The sequence below is a fragment of the Dipteris shenzhenensis genome, chromosome 25, assembly GCF_047967505.1.
Source record: "Dipteris shenzhenensis isolate YYH24624 ecotype China chromosome 25, Dip_SZ_1.0, whole genome shotgun sequence".
Taxonomy (NCBI): domain Eukaryota; kingdom Viridiplantae; phylum Streptophyta; class Polypodiopsida; order Gleicheniales; family Dipteridaceae; genus Dipteris; species Dipteris shenzhenensis.
The window spans coordinates 9,022,573-9,039,473 of NC_141620.1; the positions used below are offsets into that span (position 1 = coordinate 9,022,573).

Genomic DNA, 16,901 nt, shown 5'->3' on the forward strand with positions numbered 1-16,901 from the left:
TCTTGCCATAATTTGAAGATATAACATCACTTTTAAAAGTTAAAGTGTCAATATATTTTAGGCACATCACTCTAGTAATATGAAACTTGTACACTAAGCACTAAATGAAAAGTATATTTAAGGGAAGGTTTAGATTATGTATGGTAGTCTTAAAAAGGGAGCTAGGTAGCTTTATAATTTGACCCTTTATACAATGGTGCAAGCAATTGGATCCTTTGTGGCAATCAAATCGTTCTTGTAGTCACATCATGAGGGTGAAGTTAGAGAAATGGATAATCGTGTCATTTGAGTTTCCTTTGTTGAAGAATAATGGAGTGAGATTAAGATGTCAAAACGACCTAATGGATAGGGTTTCATATGGGGAACTTGGTATTAAAGAATGAATATCATTTGTGGGACTTAAGAAATACCTATAATTTTTTTTGGAGTCAAGTCCAAAAGGGGATTCCCAATAATGCAACAAGAGAGAGAAACAAAAATAGGCAAGAGCGAAAGAAAACTAATGAAAACATATAGAAGAGAGAGGAAGAATAGGTAAGAGAGGCACTAAAAAGTAGAAAGGTAATCTCGAGAAGTAGGAGCGTGTGTGATTTGAACTTTGAAGTAGTAATGGGGTTGAGTAACTTGAGAAGGGTCCATGGGCATCATGTGGGCAATTGAGAATATCAAAAGGTTTCGGGCACCGTCAACTGTGCTCCAAGAGTACAGTCTTGGCCAACTCTTGTAACCAACCGTAGGCTTCTCCTAGTGTCTAACCACTCCTTCGTGCTTGAGGTGAGTACGAAATTGGAATCCTCTCTTGTCCACTTCTTTATGAATTGGCGATGGCACACACTGACACCACACACACACTTTTTTAGTGAAAAGACACCCCACACACACACACACACGTATAGCTCTCTTCGTTCCCCCCACACACGTGTGTTCACTGTTATCCATGGGTCGTTAAATTAGGACGCTTCAATCATTCTAGCGCCTAAGTTTTTGCATCTTGCGCATATCAGCTGAGAGCTCCTTCCTAGCCAACACGCACCTCGTATGCCGCACGAAATCCTCTTCCGTTGCGCCTTCCTCATCTCACCACACCTGAAGTCTCCTCCATTGAACCCGTTTCAAAACACAGCCTTTCTGCAGACTTGGCAGATTTGTCTCGCCTTCGCATTGTTCGGAAGCTTCTGCCGTTTCCGGACGCCATTCTCCTGATCCATTCAGTAGGCATTCAGTAGTACTTGTGCAGCTTGTCTAAAGAAACACATGGAGTTCCACACAAGCGTTGCGGCTTCCAACGGTAGTTACCAAATAGTACACCCCAGCAGCGACTCCGTACGTCCAACTGGAGCTATCGGGGAATTGTTTGTGGTGTTGGCTGTTATAACAATCCTCGGCGTGATAGCAGGCATGATCGGCCGCGTCTGCAATGGACGGCATTGGGGCGGGGACACACAGTACGACTTCGAGGGCTGGGTTGAGAAGCGATGCGCTAGCTGCATCGATGGCGATATAGAGATGGGTGAAGACGAGAAACCGCCCGAAGCTCCGCCAGCTGAAGCACCACCGCCTGCCGAGGGCGAGGCACCACCACCCGCTGAAGGCGAAGCAGCACCGCCACCACCACCTGAAGGAGGGGAACCACCACCAGCTGCTGAAGAGCCACCGCCGCCGCCCCCTCCTCCGCCCCCAGAAGGAGGAGGGGAAGCTCCTGGTGGGGGTGCGTAGATGCAAAAAAATGCAAAAATACCTTGTTCTTGCTTACTGTGGTATTGCAAATATGCTTTCCTTAGGTATCGAGATCGTTGTCTGGCCATTTTGAGAAGGCTTCACAAATGCGATAGGCTGCTCGTGTCACACATATGTGAAAGTTGGGTCTTTGCTGTTCAGGGCCGGCCCCCGTACAGAGCGCTGCAAGCGAGGCTCTCACCCTTCTACGGTTCCCACCCTACACCTGTAGATGCCATATATGCTGTAGAGAAGCTCTGTTCTGAAGGACCATATCGCGAATTAATATAATATCTACGTATTAGCGATCGATCTGCTCCGACAGCCCCGGGAGCGTACTGGACTCGCACTTTAACAGGGGCCAGCTAGATATGTACAGTGCGATATGCTAGTTTGTAATCGACGAGAGTCAGCATGGAACATTGGAGGGCGAAGGTGCAAGAAGAGAGAGGCAAGCGACAGACAATCTCAGCTCCTTTGTTAACTTTCAGTGGGTAATTTCATAGTTTGCGATTTTGTAGCATTACTATGTTGAGCTACGGTAGCTGATGAAGCGCAACTGTTGAAGAATTCCTCGTGTAGGTATGCAGGTTAATGGCAAGCTTGGCGATGGTGCACACTGCACAGGAGACGCAGGCTGATCGACAGGAGAGGGAGACCTGCAAATACGGGAGATGAGTCCCTGCACATGTGGAACAGGAACGAAAACATGCGGATTTGCATGCAAATTACGTGATCCAGCCTCGCACGTGGGATTCCGTTACCCACGCTTGTAGTTTGGTTCGGTCGCACGTGTGGAAGGCAATACTTTGGGCGCGCGTGACGCTCAACTTCTTCACACTTTTGATCCACTAGAGTCTCTTTTGTTATTTCCTTTTTTCGGTGCCTACACGGCCTCCATGCCACGTCTCCTTTAGGCTTTCTGAAGCATATTCGTACAGATTTCCACTTTTTATCCATTTGGTTTCTTTATCGTGTGTACATTATACACATCTAGTCGTCTCACAATGGAGCTTTAAATAACCCCGGTTGGATATACCAAGGCTTCATATCTAAACCTAATGGTTATCTTTTGGCAAATATATTTTGGTTACTTAAATGTTAAATCAAAGCTTCAACCTTAGCATGAGCCATAATTCATTAGAATCTTACATAGACCCAATGCTTTTGCTCTCTCTCTCTCTCTCTCTCTCTCTCTCTCTTAAAAAAATACAAAATTTGATGAATCTTCTAGCTTAATGATCATCTACCTTTGCTCAATAAAATTTGATAAATCTTCTAGCTTAATGATCATCCACCTTTGTTCAATAAAATAAAGAGGTTTCTTCAAATATAAGACCATGATTATTATTATTTTTAATGAGTTTGTTGAAGAAGAAGAAACATAGCTTACTCATTCACATATCCATGTCCCATAGATATTTTAAGAGGGGCTATATGCCTACCAACTTATTTAGTCACCTACATCATTATGAATACTTACAGTGCTCCTCTCACCTTTCTTTTGACTATTTAATTTGACTATTGATTTTGAAGAAACGTCCTTTTTTTTGCGGGACTTTTTTTAATTATATATCAAAAAAAGAGAAATGGGGGGGGATTCAGCCTCATGATGAGGCTAGGTCCTATTGACAGCTTTGGCAAATTGTACCAAATTTACTTTCTTTTTTGACACCATATTGGCCATCCATTTAGTTTCATTAGCTAAAGCCTCTATCTCAAGATGTATACTTCCTGGTTTGTCAAAAACCTGCCTGGTTCTGAGTTTCCAGATGTTGTGGATGATAATTTCCCTCACGAGTTGCCATCCTTCATGAATCACTTCATTCATCCTACCCCTATTGTCACTTTCCAAGTGATCCTGACATCAATGCAAAACGATTGCAACCATCTGACCATTTTCCACCACACCCCCTTAATTGCAGGACATTCCCATAGCATATGGAAGTGTGTTTCTACCTTTTCTTTGCAGAGCACGTAGACAGGCGAAATCCTTGGGTTCCATTTGGCTAGTCTCTCCATGACTCGCAGTTCGCCCACTGCTATTCTCCATAGTAGCAGGTTTATCTTTTGAGATGGTGTTGCTTGCCATGTTTTAGTAGCTCCCATTAGCCACGTCGTAGGCTGATCCAAGGATTTATGAGGGAATTAAACCGAGCATTTTAAACTGGTGAATTAAAACGTTTCAAATGTTTTTGGGACCCCCCTGGAGCAATTAAATCGGCCTCGCAACGTTTTTTTACCAGGAGCGACTGCAGCCCATTACTGCATGGTAAAGGTACATACCGTGTGGTAAGAGATAGGTATACTGCTCGATATTTATCTATACCGTGTGACAATAGATATACCGTACGATACATTTCAACTACCATAATTTTTTAGCACATACCGTGTGATACAATTTCTTATATATACTTTGTGCCCACCTGGTACTATTTGCATTCTAGAGAATCTAGCTTTGATTAGAGTCTCGAAAAAAACAAAGAAAGAGAAGTAAAAAGGGATAAATAAAGGGTCTTAGCATGGGAACGTGACACAAAAAGCACTATTCGGGACATTTACTACTTTTAGTGGTATAGGACACCTATTTCAAACCTTAAAAATTATTGCAATCATAAAATGTGCTTTTTGACTCTTATAATATTGTAAGTTCATTAAAGAACATTGATATTAAAAAATTTTCATATATTAAGGTACATAATTTGTGCTATAAGTAATGTGCTATGTGCTTCCATAAAGCACAAAAAGCCTATCACCTAACCACGCTTAGACCCTAAAGCTTCCAAACTAATTTGTAAGTTTTTATATCCTTTTAAAAAGTGTCCATTGTCGGTGGTGGGCTCGCTCAGGCCAGTTGATATCTACCCACACTAGGATGCAAAATGGATATATGCAAAGCTCTTAGTTTATGGTTTATCCTTTGTGATTTGAACGGATTATTTTCATAAAGAAAGTATTTTTTTTAATATATTTAAAGTTATTTTCATGAAAAAATAAAAAAGAAAGTTGTTTTTGTAGACATTAGCCAATTAGCTTTTAAAACTGCCATGTGCATGTAAGCAATGTTAGCTATTGCACTAGCATCTGTGAAATCTCAAATTTTGCATGTAGATCATGATGTCGTGAAAGATCTTAGTATAGATAGATGCTTCCTTGAGAAAGAATGGGATGTGGGGAAAGGCAATTCGCCATCCTAAGCCTAGGTCCATATGTAGATTACCACGTCTATAACCATCCAATTATGTCAAGAGGGGGCAAGACGATTGGATAGTTGCTCTGTCTCGAGGTCTAGCACACTTACAATGAGCACTGGCAGAATAAGACTGAGTGAAATCATTGTTCCATGCAAGATGTATTATCAAATAAATTTGATCAAGATAGGACAAATATTATTGATACGTGTCAATTGATAATTTTACTTTTGAAACTTTTGCACATTATTGATCCATTAGTATGTGCATACAGACGTGATTTTGGCTCTAATGAAACGAAACCCTACAAAAGCGCATGATTATGTTACGCTCGTAACTGGCACAAATTGGAGATGTAACATTTGCCATGAAGAGCACACGCGTTCAAGTACTCATATGTGCAAACATTTCCTAGGCGATCCTCAAAGATAGATTGGAAAGTGCAAGGGTCCAGGAGTGGAAAGTGTGAGCCATTTTGGGTGGTAAAACATATGTAAGTGTAGACATGATTGTGGATGACATAGCCACACGCCACTAGTCTCAACTTGTAATTGAAGAAAGAACCATGGGTCTTGGATCCCTAGGTAAGCAATCGGCGACTATGGAAAGTTGTTTGCGAAGTGCAATCGCACACAATAGTGGCACAGGATCCCTTGCACAGTTGGCAAGTTGCTCAAATATGCATATGGAAAGAGGATGGAAAGTGGACAATGCAGTAATGTGCCTCGTTCAAATGCCTGTATGCGTGTGCGCAACAAGATGTGTTTGAAGATATTTATTGCACAGGATATCCATTGAACATGGTGCAAAGCCCACATTGGAAAAAAGCCATGACCTTTGTCGCTAAAGCTGGCATGGGTTTCACAATGCCTAGTTATGATGCCATCTGTAATAGCATGTTGGATGCATACTACAATAGGATGAAAGAAGAGATGCAGCAAGTGGTTTACGATGGCATTGAGAAAATAGGTTGCACCATCCTATCAAATGGATGGAAGAATGTTAGCAAGAGGCCCTTGATTAATGTCATGGCTGTGATGTTCAAAGGAGAGGCTTTCCAACAATCGATTGATACAAGCAGTGAGGCCAAGACAAGAGAATTTATTCTAGAGCAGCTAAGTAGATGTATTGAAGACATTGGTCCTGAGAATATTATTCAACTAATTACTGATAATGCTAAGAATTTTTGAAAGGCTGGGAAAATTATAAATCAGAGATATCAACGTATTTGGGCATCGCCATGCTTGTGCCACTGTCTAGACCTAGTCTTGGAGGATTGGTACAAAACACTAGAGACAAAGTTCTTCAAAGTTTCTCGAAAAGTCGTGTTATACTTTCTTAACCATGAGTGATTAATGGGTATATTTAGGAATCACCAGCCTGCGAATCATCCAACAGAGATTTTGAAGCTAGGTGAGACACATTTTGGCACAAACTATATAATGCTGGAGCGGTTGTTAAAGCAGTAGGCCATTGTAACCGAGATGCTATTCAACGTAGAGGCTACACAGTGGATAGCTGAGCCACACTCAAGTGGCTCCTATAACAAATTCATCGACTTAAAGGCACTGGTTAATAATCTGGCATTTTGGAAGAGGGTATCTGATGTAATGGAAGCTATGAATCCAATTTGGTTTGAAATTCATAGGTTGGATGTGAAAGGGCCAAGCATGAGAAGTGCTTATATGGCTTGGTGGACTGTTGAGATGGATGTTTTGAAGGAAGATGCAAGGCCAAGGGAAGGTGGATACAATATGGCTAAACAAACCATATTGCAAAAGATGGTGCAAAAACAATGGAATCAAGCACATAACTCTTTGCACTATGCCACCCATACATTAGATCCGCAATGGTGGGAATATCGTACAGAGATGAATGTACATATTATGTAGTCGTGGCATGATCTTCTTGGATGTTTCTTTGAGGATAGGACAGAGTATGCTTCTATTGTTAAGGAACTCTCAACTTTTTGAAATAGAGAAGGACTTTTTACCTATCCAAAGAATTAGCCAAAGATATGCTAGCATGGAGATGGTGGGAAGAGTGTGGAGCATCCACACCTCATTTGCAAGCCTTGGCCATGAAGGTATTGTCACAATCTTGTAGCACCTCCTCTAGCGAATGAAACTACAAGTTTATGCATTCCATCACAAGGAATCGATTGACATTAGAAAGATCAGAGAAGCTAGTTTACCTCTATGTGAATGGTAGGGCGTTGGACGATAAGAAAGGGGTGTACAGTGATGGTGATATGCCAAAGAGGGTACACATAGATATTCTAGGTCCCTTGCATGATGCCCTTGTACTTACACACCCTAAACCAAATTCTAGTGACTATGAAGAAGAGATGTTATTATGATGTATGCCTGTGTCTGATAAATGTGGCAATTGGAGGTAAAGTGCAAATGAGACAATGTAATTCACACTTCTTTTTTGTCATCAAATGAAATGTTGCAATTCTTTTAAAATACAATCCTTTTAAAATGCACTTGTTCTAAAATGCAAGTTATTTGATATGTATTTCATGATGTTGTATATCGCATTTGTTGGAGGTTGGAGCAATGTGTGCTAGCCATCAATGAAGTTATAAAACTTTCCAAGCACACTTTTCACCGGGTGCTTAAACCCCAAAAGTGTGCTTGAAAGATTCCTAATTTTAGGAATGGCTAATTTGTGAAGGCGAACTTGCTGCTTATCAAACGATTTACAAACTAAAATCATATTGGACTTACATGCCAATTTATATTTCACTAAACATGACAATTTACATTTCACCAAACATGACAATAGCTTGTAATCATATTATATAAGTTCAAAGTGTACACGAGCTAACTTGTAGATTTTGGGCAAAGTATACATTTTATGCCACAATTGATATGAGAAAATTATACATGTGCTCAGTTTGCAAAATTTATAGTTACATTTGAGGTGGCCAAAAAATTACAAGCTGACATATTCACGAAAGCATTGGGCACAGAGAAGCTGCACAAGTTCAGAGACCTGCTTGGTGTGTAGGAATTGGGATTGAGCTCGAGGGGGAGTGTTGAGATATCGAGCTCCACTCGCGATATGCCAGGGTGACTGTTGTGTATTTATGTCACCGACTTGTTAGCTGGAGATGTGGTTGGTACACCACCCACGAATAATAGCTGGATGATAGCTATCCTTATCTACTCTAGTTTGTGGCTCAGTTAGTATGCCACCTTAGTTAGTTGAGTTTGGTTTGAGACCCACATATAGGGTTCTTCTATTTTCTTTGTACTTGAGTTCTTTTGGCTTTCACAACTAAGAAGAGGAAAACTGTTTTCAGCCTCCACCTTTGTGTGTATTCCCTATATTACCTTTGTGGATGATGGGCCTTTATGTCCAATATGCCAAGATTGCTTTGATACAATGACCGGATACTATGCGCTCTCATGCCACCATCGGTTTCTCCTGGTATGCTAAAAAATTACATTAAAGGTTAGGAGTGCATGTCCTACCTGTAATGCCCCTCGGCCAAGCAATTGTACAATGTTCTTGGCATCAGAGAACATTTTCTACAGATCCTTGGTTGCAAAGATTATAGATCCCATTCAATGACATATATTGTAATGACATGTATCAATTTTTTTAATGGATTTTGGAGATGATGCGATGAATTATACAAGTTATCATGTTATATTTTGTATTTGCAAATGACTGTTGTTTTTTATAAAATAGAACTTTCAGTGCTGTATTTTAATTATTGTGATATACTTAAATGTTGAGTGATGTTAATGCTTGAGTTCTTACTAATTGATTTTCTTAAGACATACAACCATCGAGTAAGCATGTTGATCATGCTACTATCCATCCTTGCTACCCTTGTGCTCATGGTGCTGATGTGTGGCATGTTTACCATTCTTTTGAACAATTGATGATGATTAATTGTCTTGTGGACCTTCGAATTGATGTATCCTCGTAGAAGTGTCAAATGGGATGATTTTTTAGTTCTTTAAATTTTTGGAAAATCTAAATCAACCTGGTGGTTGAAATTGTGACCGTGTCCTAAACTAGCCTGGTGGTTGAAATTGTGACTGTCTAAACTAGCCTGGTAGTTGAAATTGTAATTGTACTAAACCAGCACAATGGTTGAAATTGTTTTGTTTTGCTAGTAGCTTGATTAGTTCAATTATTAGATTCATTATATGTGACTATATTAAACCAGCTCGGGAGTTTAAATTGTTTTGTTTTCCCAATGCCATGTCTCCTCGATGAATGTGCAGTCTGTAGATCACATGGGTTCTCATCATGTGTTCCAATGGAGATCATGTTTTGTAGCCTAAGGTCTCTTTGGGAGCCAATGGTTTGTCCAAAGGGAGACTGTGAGTGGCACTGTATTGAATGCATTCATGGCACATGCAAGCATTGCAGTCTAAAGCTGAAGAAGAAGACATTTCATGTTTGTCCAAATGAAATGAGGGAAGACAACCATGTTGCTCTAAAATGGAGAAGATTTGAAAATGTCAATGTTGAAGGATCCGATAAAAAGAGATTGTGACTATCATATAAGAGCACTTAGTCAAGGTGCTTATAGGTCACATGATTCAATCCATCCCAAAATATGTGCTTGACAATTTCACGGCTAGCTGGTAGGATAAGCAATTTGGGATGTGCCTTGCCAATATTCCCCATGACACTATTGTCTCTGTCTTAGATTTCGTTGAAAATTATTCATTTCAAGAACAAGATGAGATACAAAGTGCTCATTGGTACAACAAGCAGATAATAATTCTTGTGCATATTACATATAGTCATTTGCTTGATTCTTCTACGACTAATCCCAATCTACTTGTTGACTCATAGGAGTCCAAGTCAGTGCAACACACATACCATTTCTACATTTCAGATGATAGGGAACATGATAACGTATTTCCATAGCATGCTTTTCTATTGCATTGGGAATGGCTGAAAAAAGAAAATCCTCATGCAAAAAATATAAAACAACATTGGGTATGGTCAGATGGTGCTCCCTCTCAATTTAAATCAGACTGTGGATTCTACTTTGTCTCAAGGTTTAAATCCTTGACCGGTCAAGACATGATGTGGAATTTCTTAGGGTCTAGCCATGGCAAGGGTGAACGTGATGGATGTGGTGCTGTTATTAAGAAAGCTGTGTTTAAACACCAATCAACATGCCCTCAAGAAAAGCTCAATGATGCCCATGATGCTATAACATGGCGGCTTACGAAGCCAACCTCTCCATAGGCACACATTCAACATACAAAATACAAAGCCTTAAGAATAGTGTAATGCGTAGTGTGTTCCATGAAGTGGATGAAGTGCAAAGGAGAAGCTGGCATGATTGTGAGAAAATTAAAGGAGTTTGTGGTTTGCATAGCATATAGGGCTTTTCAAACAACCACCTGATCAAAACAAGAAAACTTTCTTGTTTCTGTACTGAGTGCATCATAGGGGATCATGACAATTGTGAGAACATTGGAATCGTAAAGACATGGGAGTGAGTTCAAAGTTTTTCCTCTACATTCAAATGGAGTGACAAACAATGGAGAGACAAACAATGATTCACCATAGTTTGGGGAGAGTTTTGATGACCTCACTGTGACTGTTTGGAAGAGGGAGATAACTTTGCAATTGTAGCTGCCTCTAGTGAGAATGAGGAAAATGACCCATACTTTGTGTTGCAGTGCACAAAACCTAAGCACAAGGTTAAGAAAGCATTTAAGGATGATTGGGGAACCACCTATAAGAAGTGGGATATAGTAGTTGGAGCTTTTTGGTACAAAAAAACATCCAAGAGAGGCCGCAATTACATCTTATTACATAAGAGTCCTCAAACTTTTGTGTACTCTCATCTAGTACTCTCATCTAGTAAGAGCTATTAAGTTCTAGATGCAACCTGTGCCACAATGAAAGAAGTGAAAGAGTATCTTCAAATTGGATTTAGAGATGCATGAGCACATCTTGGGGTGTCTTGGAGTAGTGGATGAGGATGACTATGATAGTACTAAGAAAATGTAGTCTCACTACAAGGAAACAATATTCCACTTATCCTAGAAAATGGAAAATGTATTTGAGACTACGCATCTTTTAGTAAATCCCAAACTAACCACCACGCTTGTTTTTGTAATTGTTTTTCTAAATCCCAAACGATAAATCCCACACTTGTTTTTAGTATATCCCAAATAGCCACCATGCTTGTTTTATTAAATCCCATAACTAATCCACAAATCCTAAACAAATGAATTGTATGCCATTCAGCTTGTAATAATAGAAGTAAACCACCACACTGGTGGCAGTTAATATCTAGTGTGCAACCAACCACCGTGCTGGTGACCACTTATCCTGCACGATCATCATGCTATCCTAAAATTGTTGCTGCAAAGTGATATACTAAAACAGTCCCCTTTAGGCTGGTTATCTTTATCTATTGTCAAATTTTAGCCACCGCTTCATCCACCTTGTGTATTAAGCAGTTGTGTATTAAATATAGATCCTAGTGTACTTTTGGTCAACTAAAATAAGATCTGTTAACAATTTATATGGTCAGACCTAAAATAATTTGTATATGGTCACAAAATATTATGCTCACATATTATTGACACTAAAAAACCAACTGTCTTTCTAGAGGACATTTTGCAGTTCAGGGAAATTCCAAACTTTCGACTATCTTATCTGGCATGGGAGAGCTGCTTTGCCATCATGTTGCTATACCAACTCAGTGCCTGATGCTGTGGCGCACTACAAAACTATAGGGCTTCAGTGGGGCTTGCCCATGGAGACAAGGAGGAGATGGTAATGAAGGAAGCGGTCTCCTGTGGGTGGGCAGTGGTGGCTGAAGCTGAGACATCTTGAGCTTCGAGGTGGAGGTCAATGTTGACCATCTCGTCCCCAAGGAGATCATGGATGGGCTCCTGTTGTATAGTCTTGCCCTTGGTGCAAGGATCCAAGTGGTTTATGCGGTGTTATCTGCATAAGAATAAAATGAGCCATCTTGGTCTATGTAATCCCATAATAAAGACCATGGAGATGCTTTCCCATTTGCCAGATGGAATCTCCAAGGGCTATAGTAACCCCTGTCAGGCAGGCTACGACTCTGAACAGGGAGGGGATATCCCCAAGTGTAATCTGTGTGTTAACCTTCTATCTGAGCAATTGAGTCACAGGCTCTAGGTCTGGCTCTGGGTCATGACCATGTCGAGGTCTCACCCGCCAGTTTGATGCACTATCATAGACCTTGGCATAGACCTTGGCACACAATCTTCTCAGGAACTGCTTGATACTCTTTACTGTCTTGTACGCCCATAGTAAATCCTCCTTTTTTTGGGGGGTCCTCTTCATCTTGCTCTCAGCGCTCTATACGTCATCAAGCCTCCATCATGTCCTACCAAAAGAAACCTACATCATGAGCTTAACAAGTACCTTAAAAAATTATAGCTAAGGAAATGAATTGTCACCATATCTACTGCTTCCATATGAAACAGCTAGTTGCGAAGCATGTCCTCCTTATAGCTATTTTCCTCCCTCGTCTTTGCCTCTATTTTTGCATGGAGGTTATCTAAAAGTGTTCTCAGATAGAACTAGAGCATTCCGAAGTTTTTTTAGTATACCATAGGTTGCTACAGAAGGTGGATCTGTTGGTCTCAAAGGTTTGGGCTACATTTCAAAATGGGCTCTTAGTTGTATCTGCATTTCATTTAAATAAGGAGAGAGTTCATTGAGCCCCCGACCTTCTCATTCTTCTTTCATATGATCTAATGTGTCAATGGGTAGTCTTATCTGTTAGTGTGTTGGAAGTCTAGGAAAGATATGCAAAGATAATGTTAAGCAATGACTTCCATACATGGAAGTTACAGAAAGAATCACAAATACATGAAAGTTACAGAAAAAATCACAAATACATGGACGTTACAAAAAGAATCCATCGGATGAATACTTGGTCTTGTAAACCCATTTGACACCAATGACAGAATGACACTTGGGGCATCGTACTAACTCCCAAGTCCCATTCCACTCAATAGAATCCAACTCCAGCTCCATGACCTTCTTCCAGTGTGTCTGAGAGAGGGCTTCCTGAACATTCAAAGGCTCCTTGTCTTTGAGGATGTGGGACACCAAAGAGTAGTTGACCTGAAGTGGAACTACCTCCAAAATCTTTTCCTTATTGTGATGGGATTGTCAAGTTCCATCCTCCTCCCGAAGCCATGAGGAAGGAATGTCGGTGACATCGAATTCACAAAGAGTATTAATAAACTAATGAGGTACATTCTGAGATCTTGACCCAAAACTTTTTCCAACAGCCTGGAGAGGTGGGGAATCATCTAGATCATTGTCGAGGTCACACTCTGGAGAAGAATTGGGAACAATTTCCAAGGCTAGGGGCAATGCCGTGGCTAAGGGTATTGACGGCATAAACTCGTCACTAAGTTGTCATCATCCATGGGCTCTAAAAGAAGGGGTGGGGTAACATCAATGATGGAAGATGGAATCTGCTCATCAAAGATAACATCCCTATTGAGGATAATCTCCTTCTTGTAAGGGTCATACACCTGTAGATTGGGAATTGTATCCGACATAGATCATCTGAGTAGACTTCACATTTAACGTCCCCCTTTGCTTCTTGGGAATGTGTACAAAGGGGTCACATTCAAACATGTAAAAATAGGAAACATCAGGATTCTTGCTTCAAAAGGAGTTGCCTTAGGGACAATAAACAATGGAGAGCGATTCAAGATATGAACTACTAAAAATAGGAAACATCAGGCTTCTTGCCAAAATAGGATTCAAAAGGAGCTGCCTTGGAGATAGCAAACGTTGGAGAGCAATTCAAGATATGAACTATGTGAACTCCTAAACAAATGAATTGTAAACAAATCCTAAATCCTAAACAAATGAATTGTATGACATTCATATTCTAATAATAGAAGCAAACCACCACATTGGTGGAGTTAATTGTTGAGATATTGAGCTCCACTCGTGAAACCAAGTTCGCGGTGTCTTGGTAAGAGGACCAGTGTTGCTTTCCTTTTTCGAGTTTGGGAGCAAATCTCTACAGGTAGCATAGCCAGAAAGTGCAAGAGTGCATTGTCTCAGATTGAGACGCCCTTTGTGGTGTGGCGAGAGGGCAATATATGCTACGAGATAGGGCGAAGCCCTGGGTGACTTTCTTTTTCTGATTCGAGGCCATTTCGGGGTCCTTTTTGGTGGCAAAAGATTTTTGCAGGCACTGAGAAAAAGGCCTTGTTTTTGCTGTGTGACCACTGCTCTGCAGATCTGTAAAAAGTTGCTACAGAAATTGTATCGTATGCGTGAGCACAGAGATAATGGGAGTTACAAAATCATCCTTATTGCCTGTTGATGCAAAATCATCACAAGGAAGTGACTATGTGGTCAAATACCACTTTCGTCAGTTTTGCAAATTTGCCCGTGTGAGGCAGAAGATGTGTTTTTTGTAGTGACAGAATATTTTGTAGTGTTCTGTAATGACATCTGATTCTCTTTCATAGATTGTCACTGAAAAGCTTGACAAGAACAACTTCCAAGCATGGAAGTTTAGAATGACGAATTTCCTTATGGTAAAAGGCTATTGGGAGTTCATTACAGGAAATGAAGAAGAACCAGTTCTTCCTAATGTTCCCAATCAACAGGAAATGCAGGCATTTAAAGGATGGCATGAGAGAGCCAGAAAAGTTATGTACTAGCTGTCTATCAGTATTTCAGATTCTATGATTGTGCATATTCAGGATGCAAGTACGCCAAAGGAGGCATAGGATACTTTGGCAAAAATGTACAACACAAATACACAAGCCAGGAAAATGCAGCTCAAGCAAGAGTTGCACAATGTGCAGAGAGAAAATATGAGCATCAATGGCTACAACATGAAGGTGAAGAAAATTGCAGATGCACTTGCTTCCATTGGGTCGCCAGTGGAAGATGATGATCTAGTTTCTGTGACCTTAAATGGTCTAGGAAAGGATTATGCACAGTTCCGGACATCCATTGCCATCCGTGAAAAATTTCCTGATTTTGAGGAGTTGTTTGCTCTTCTAATTTCTGAAGAGCAGAGAAAAGGTGGTGCATCTTCTTTAGGAGGAACTTCAAAAGAAACTGTCTTCTACTCAAATGCTGGAAGAGGTAGAGGCAGAGGTAGAGGAGGCCGATCTGGAGGCCATGGTAGAAATCAGAATATGCAGCAAACTCAAGAAAACCAGTCCTATGGAGGAGGACTGGTAACTCTAGAGGCAGGGGGAGCCAAAGAGGTCGTGGTGGATGGCAGAGAGGTCAAAATGCAAACAGCAATGTTGAATGCTACTATTGTGGTAAAATGGGTCATATGGCTAAAGACTGCTACAAAAAGCAGAATGACATTATGAATGGAAAATTGCAACAAGGCAGTTATGCATCCTCTAGTAGATAGGGTGATGACAGAAATGAGCATTTGTTTATGGTGTAGCACATCATGAAAAGGAAAAGAGAAGGTAGATCAGCCCATGTTTGATGTAAATGCACGTCAGTCTTATGTGGATGGTGACTCCAGTGGCTCAGAACAGAGCATTGATGATGACTTGGGTATTCATTCTGTTGTTACACCTAGAGTAAGGAAGACCAAGGATTTTTTGAGAGCACCTGGAAGTGAGCCTATTTTGCGCAGGTCTAGTAGAGCTAGATATCCTGTGGATAGGCTGAAATATGATGGATTTATAGCCATTCACTATGCCTATATGGTCAAAGTGATATAGGAACCAGAACCCACTTCTTTTGAGCAAGCCATAGGAAAAGAAAAATGGGAGAAAGCCATGGATGAAGAAATGGATGCCTTGGAAGCAAATGCTACATAGGAATTGGTGCCTTTGCCTAAAGACAAGAATGCAATTGGCTGTAAGTGGGTTTATAAGGTAAAGCACAATGCAGATGGTTCTGTGAACGAATACAAGGCAAGATTAGTTGTCAAAGGGTATGCATAGACATACGACATTGATTATGAAGAAACACTCAGTCCGATTGCAAGGATGGCAACTGTAAGAGCAGTCATTGCTATGGCTACATCAAAGGGATGGTCTTTACATCAAATGGATGTAAAGAATGCCTTCTTGCATGGAGATTTGCAAGAAGAGGTCTTTATGGAGCAACCACCAGGTTATGTTCATGCTATTCATCCTAAGTTTGTTTGCAGGTTGAAGAAAGCCTTGTATGGCTTGAAGCAAGCACCTAGAGCATGGTCGGACAAGATAGGACAGTATCTTGTCACTATTGGCTTTCAGATTTCCAAGGCAGATTTCTCACTTTATGTGAGAAAAACAAAGAAAGATATTATGTTGCTTGTCATTTATGTTGATGATTTGATCATCACAGGTGATAGTGATGAAGATATCCTTCATCTGAAAATGTTATTGAAGCAGAAGTTTGAGATGAAGGATTTGGGAGAGCTACGTTATTTCTTGGGCATTAAGGTGATTAGATCACCAAGTGGGATACGGCTCTTGCAGAGGCAGTATGGATTGGACATGCTGTCCAAATATGGGATGACAGGCTGTAAGCCTATTTTAGTTCCTTTGGAGTAGAATGTGAAGCTGAGCGCAGATGCAAGTGAGCTTCTAGAAGACCCTACTATGTATAGACGCATAGTAGGAAGTTTGATTTATATGACTATTACCAAGCCAGATTTGAGCTATGTTGTTGAATTGGTAAGTCAGTTTATGCAGGCTCCATGGAAACCACATTTGGATGCGGCTAGATGCATACTCAGGTATGTGAAGTCCACATTGCAGTATGGACTATTTTATGAGATTGGGTTCAGATACAGTTGCATGGATACACTGATGCTGATTGGGCTGGTAGTATCTCTAATAGACGATCTACCAGTGGATATGTGTTCTCTTTTGGGAGTGCTGCAGTCACTTGGAGCAGCAAGAAATAGCCTACAGTTGCCTTGTCGAGCACAAAGGTTGAGTACAAGGGTGCAGCAATGGCTGCATGTGAGATAGCTTGGTTGCATAAGCTACTTTATGATAT

At 40.6% G+C, this 16,901-nt stretch overlaps 1 protein-coding gene across 5 annotated transcripts; it reads left to right on the top strand.

The window, feature by feature from the left end:
• Positions 1–976: 976 nt before the first annotated feature.
• Positions 977–2,755, top strand: LOC147885412 (uncharacterized). Of its 5 annotated transcripts, none has more exons than XR_015543433.1 (3): positions 977–1,708; positions 1,879–2,167; positions 2,299–2,755. XR_015543433.1 is itself a non-coding variant. In XM_087396479.1 (2 exons), the coding sequence occupies exons 1-2, from the start codon at positions 1,255–1,257 to the stop codon at positions 1,980–1,982; spliced, it is 558 nt and encodes a 185-aa protein (XP_087252605.1). In that variant the 5' UTR covers positions 977–1,254; the 3' UTR covers positions 1,983–2,755. The 5 variants fall into 5 exon arrangements, 2 of the variants coding, with proteins under 2 accessions (XP_087252605.1, XP_087252606.1); XR_015543434.1 differs by having other exon boundaries at positions 2,307–2,755; XR_015543435.1 differs by having other exon boundaries at positions 977–1,781; positions 1,879–2,755.
• Positions 2,756–16,901: the final 14,146 nt, after the last annotated feature.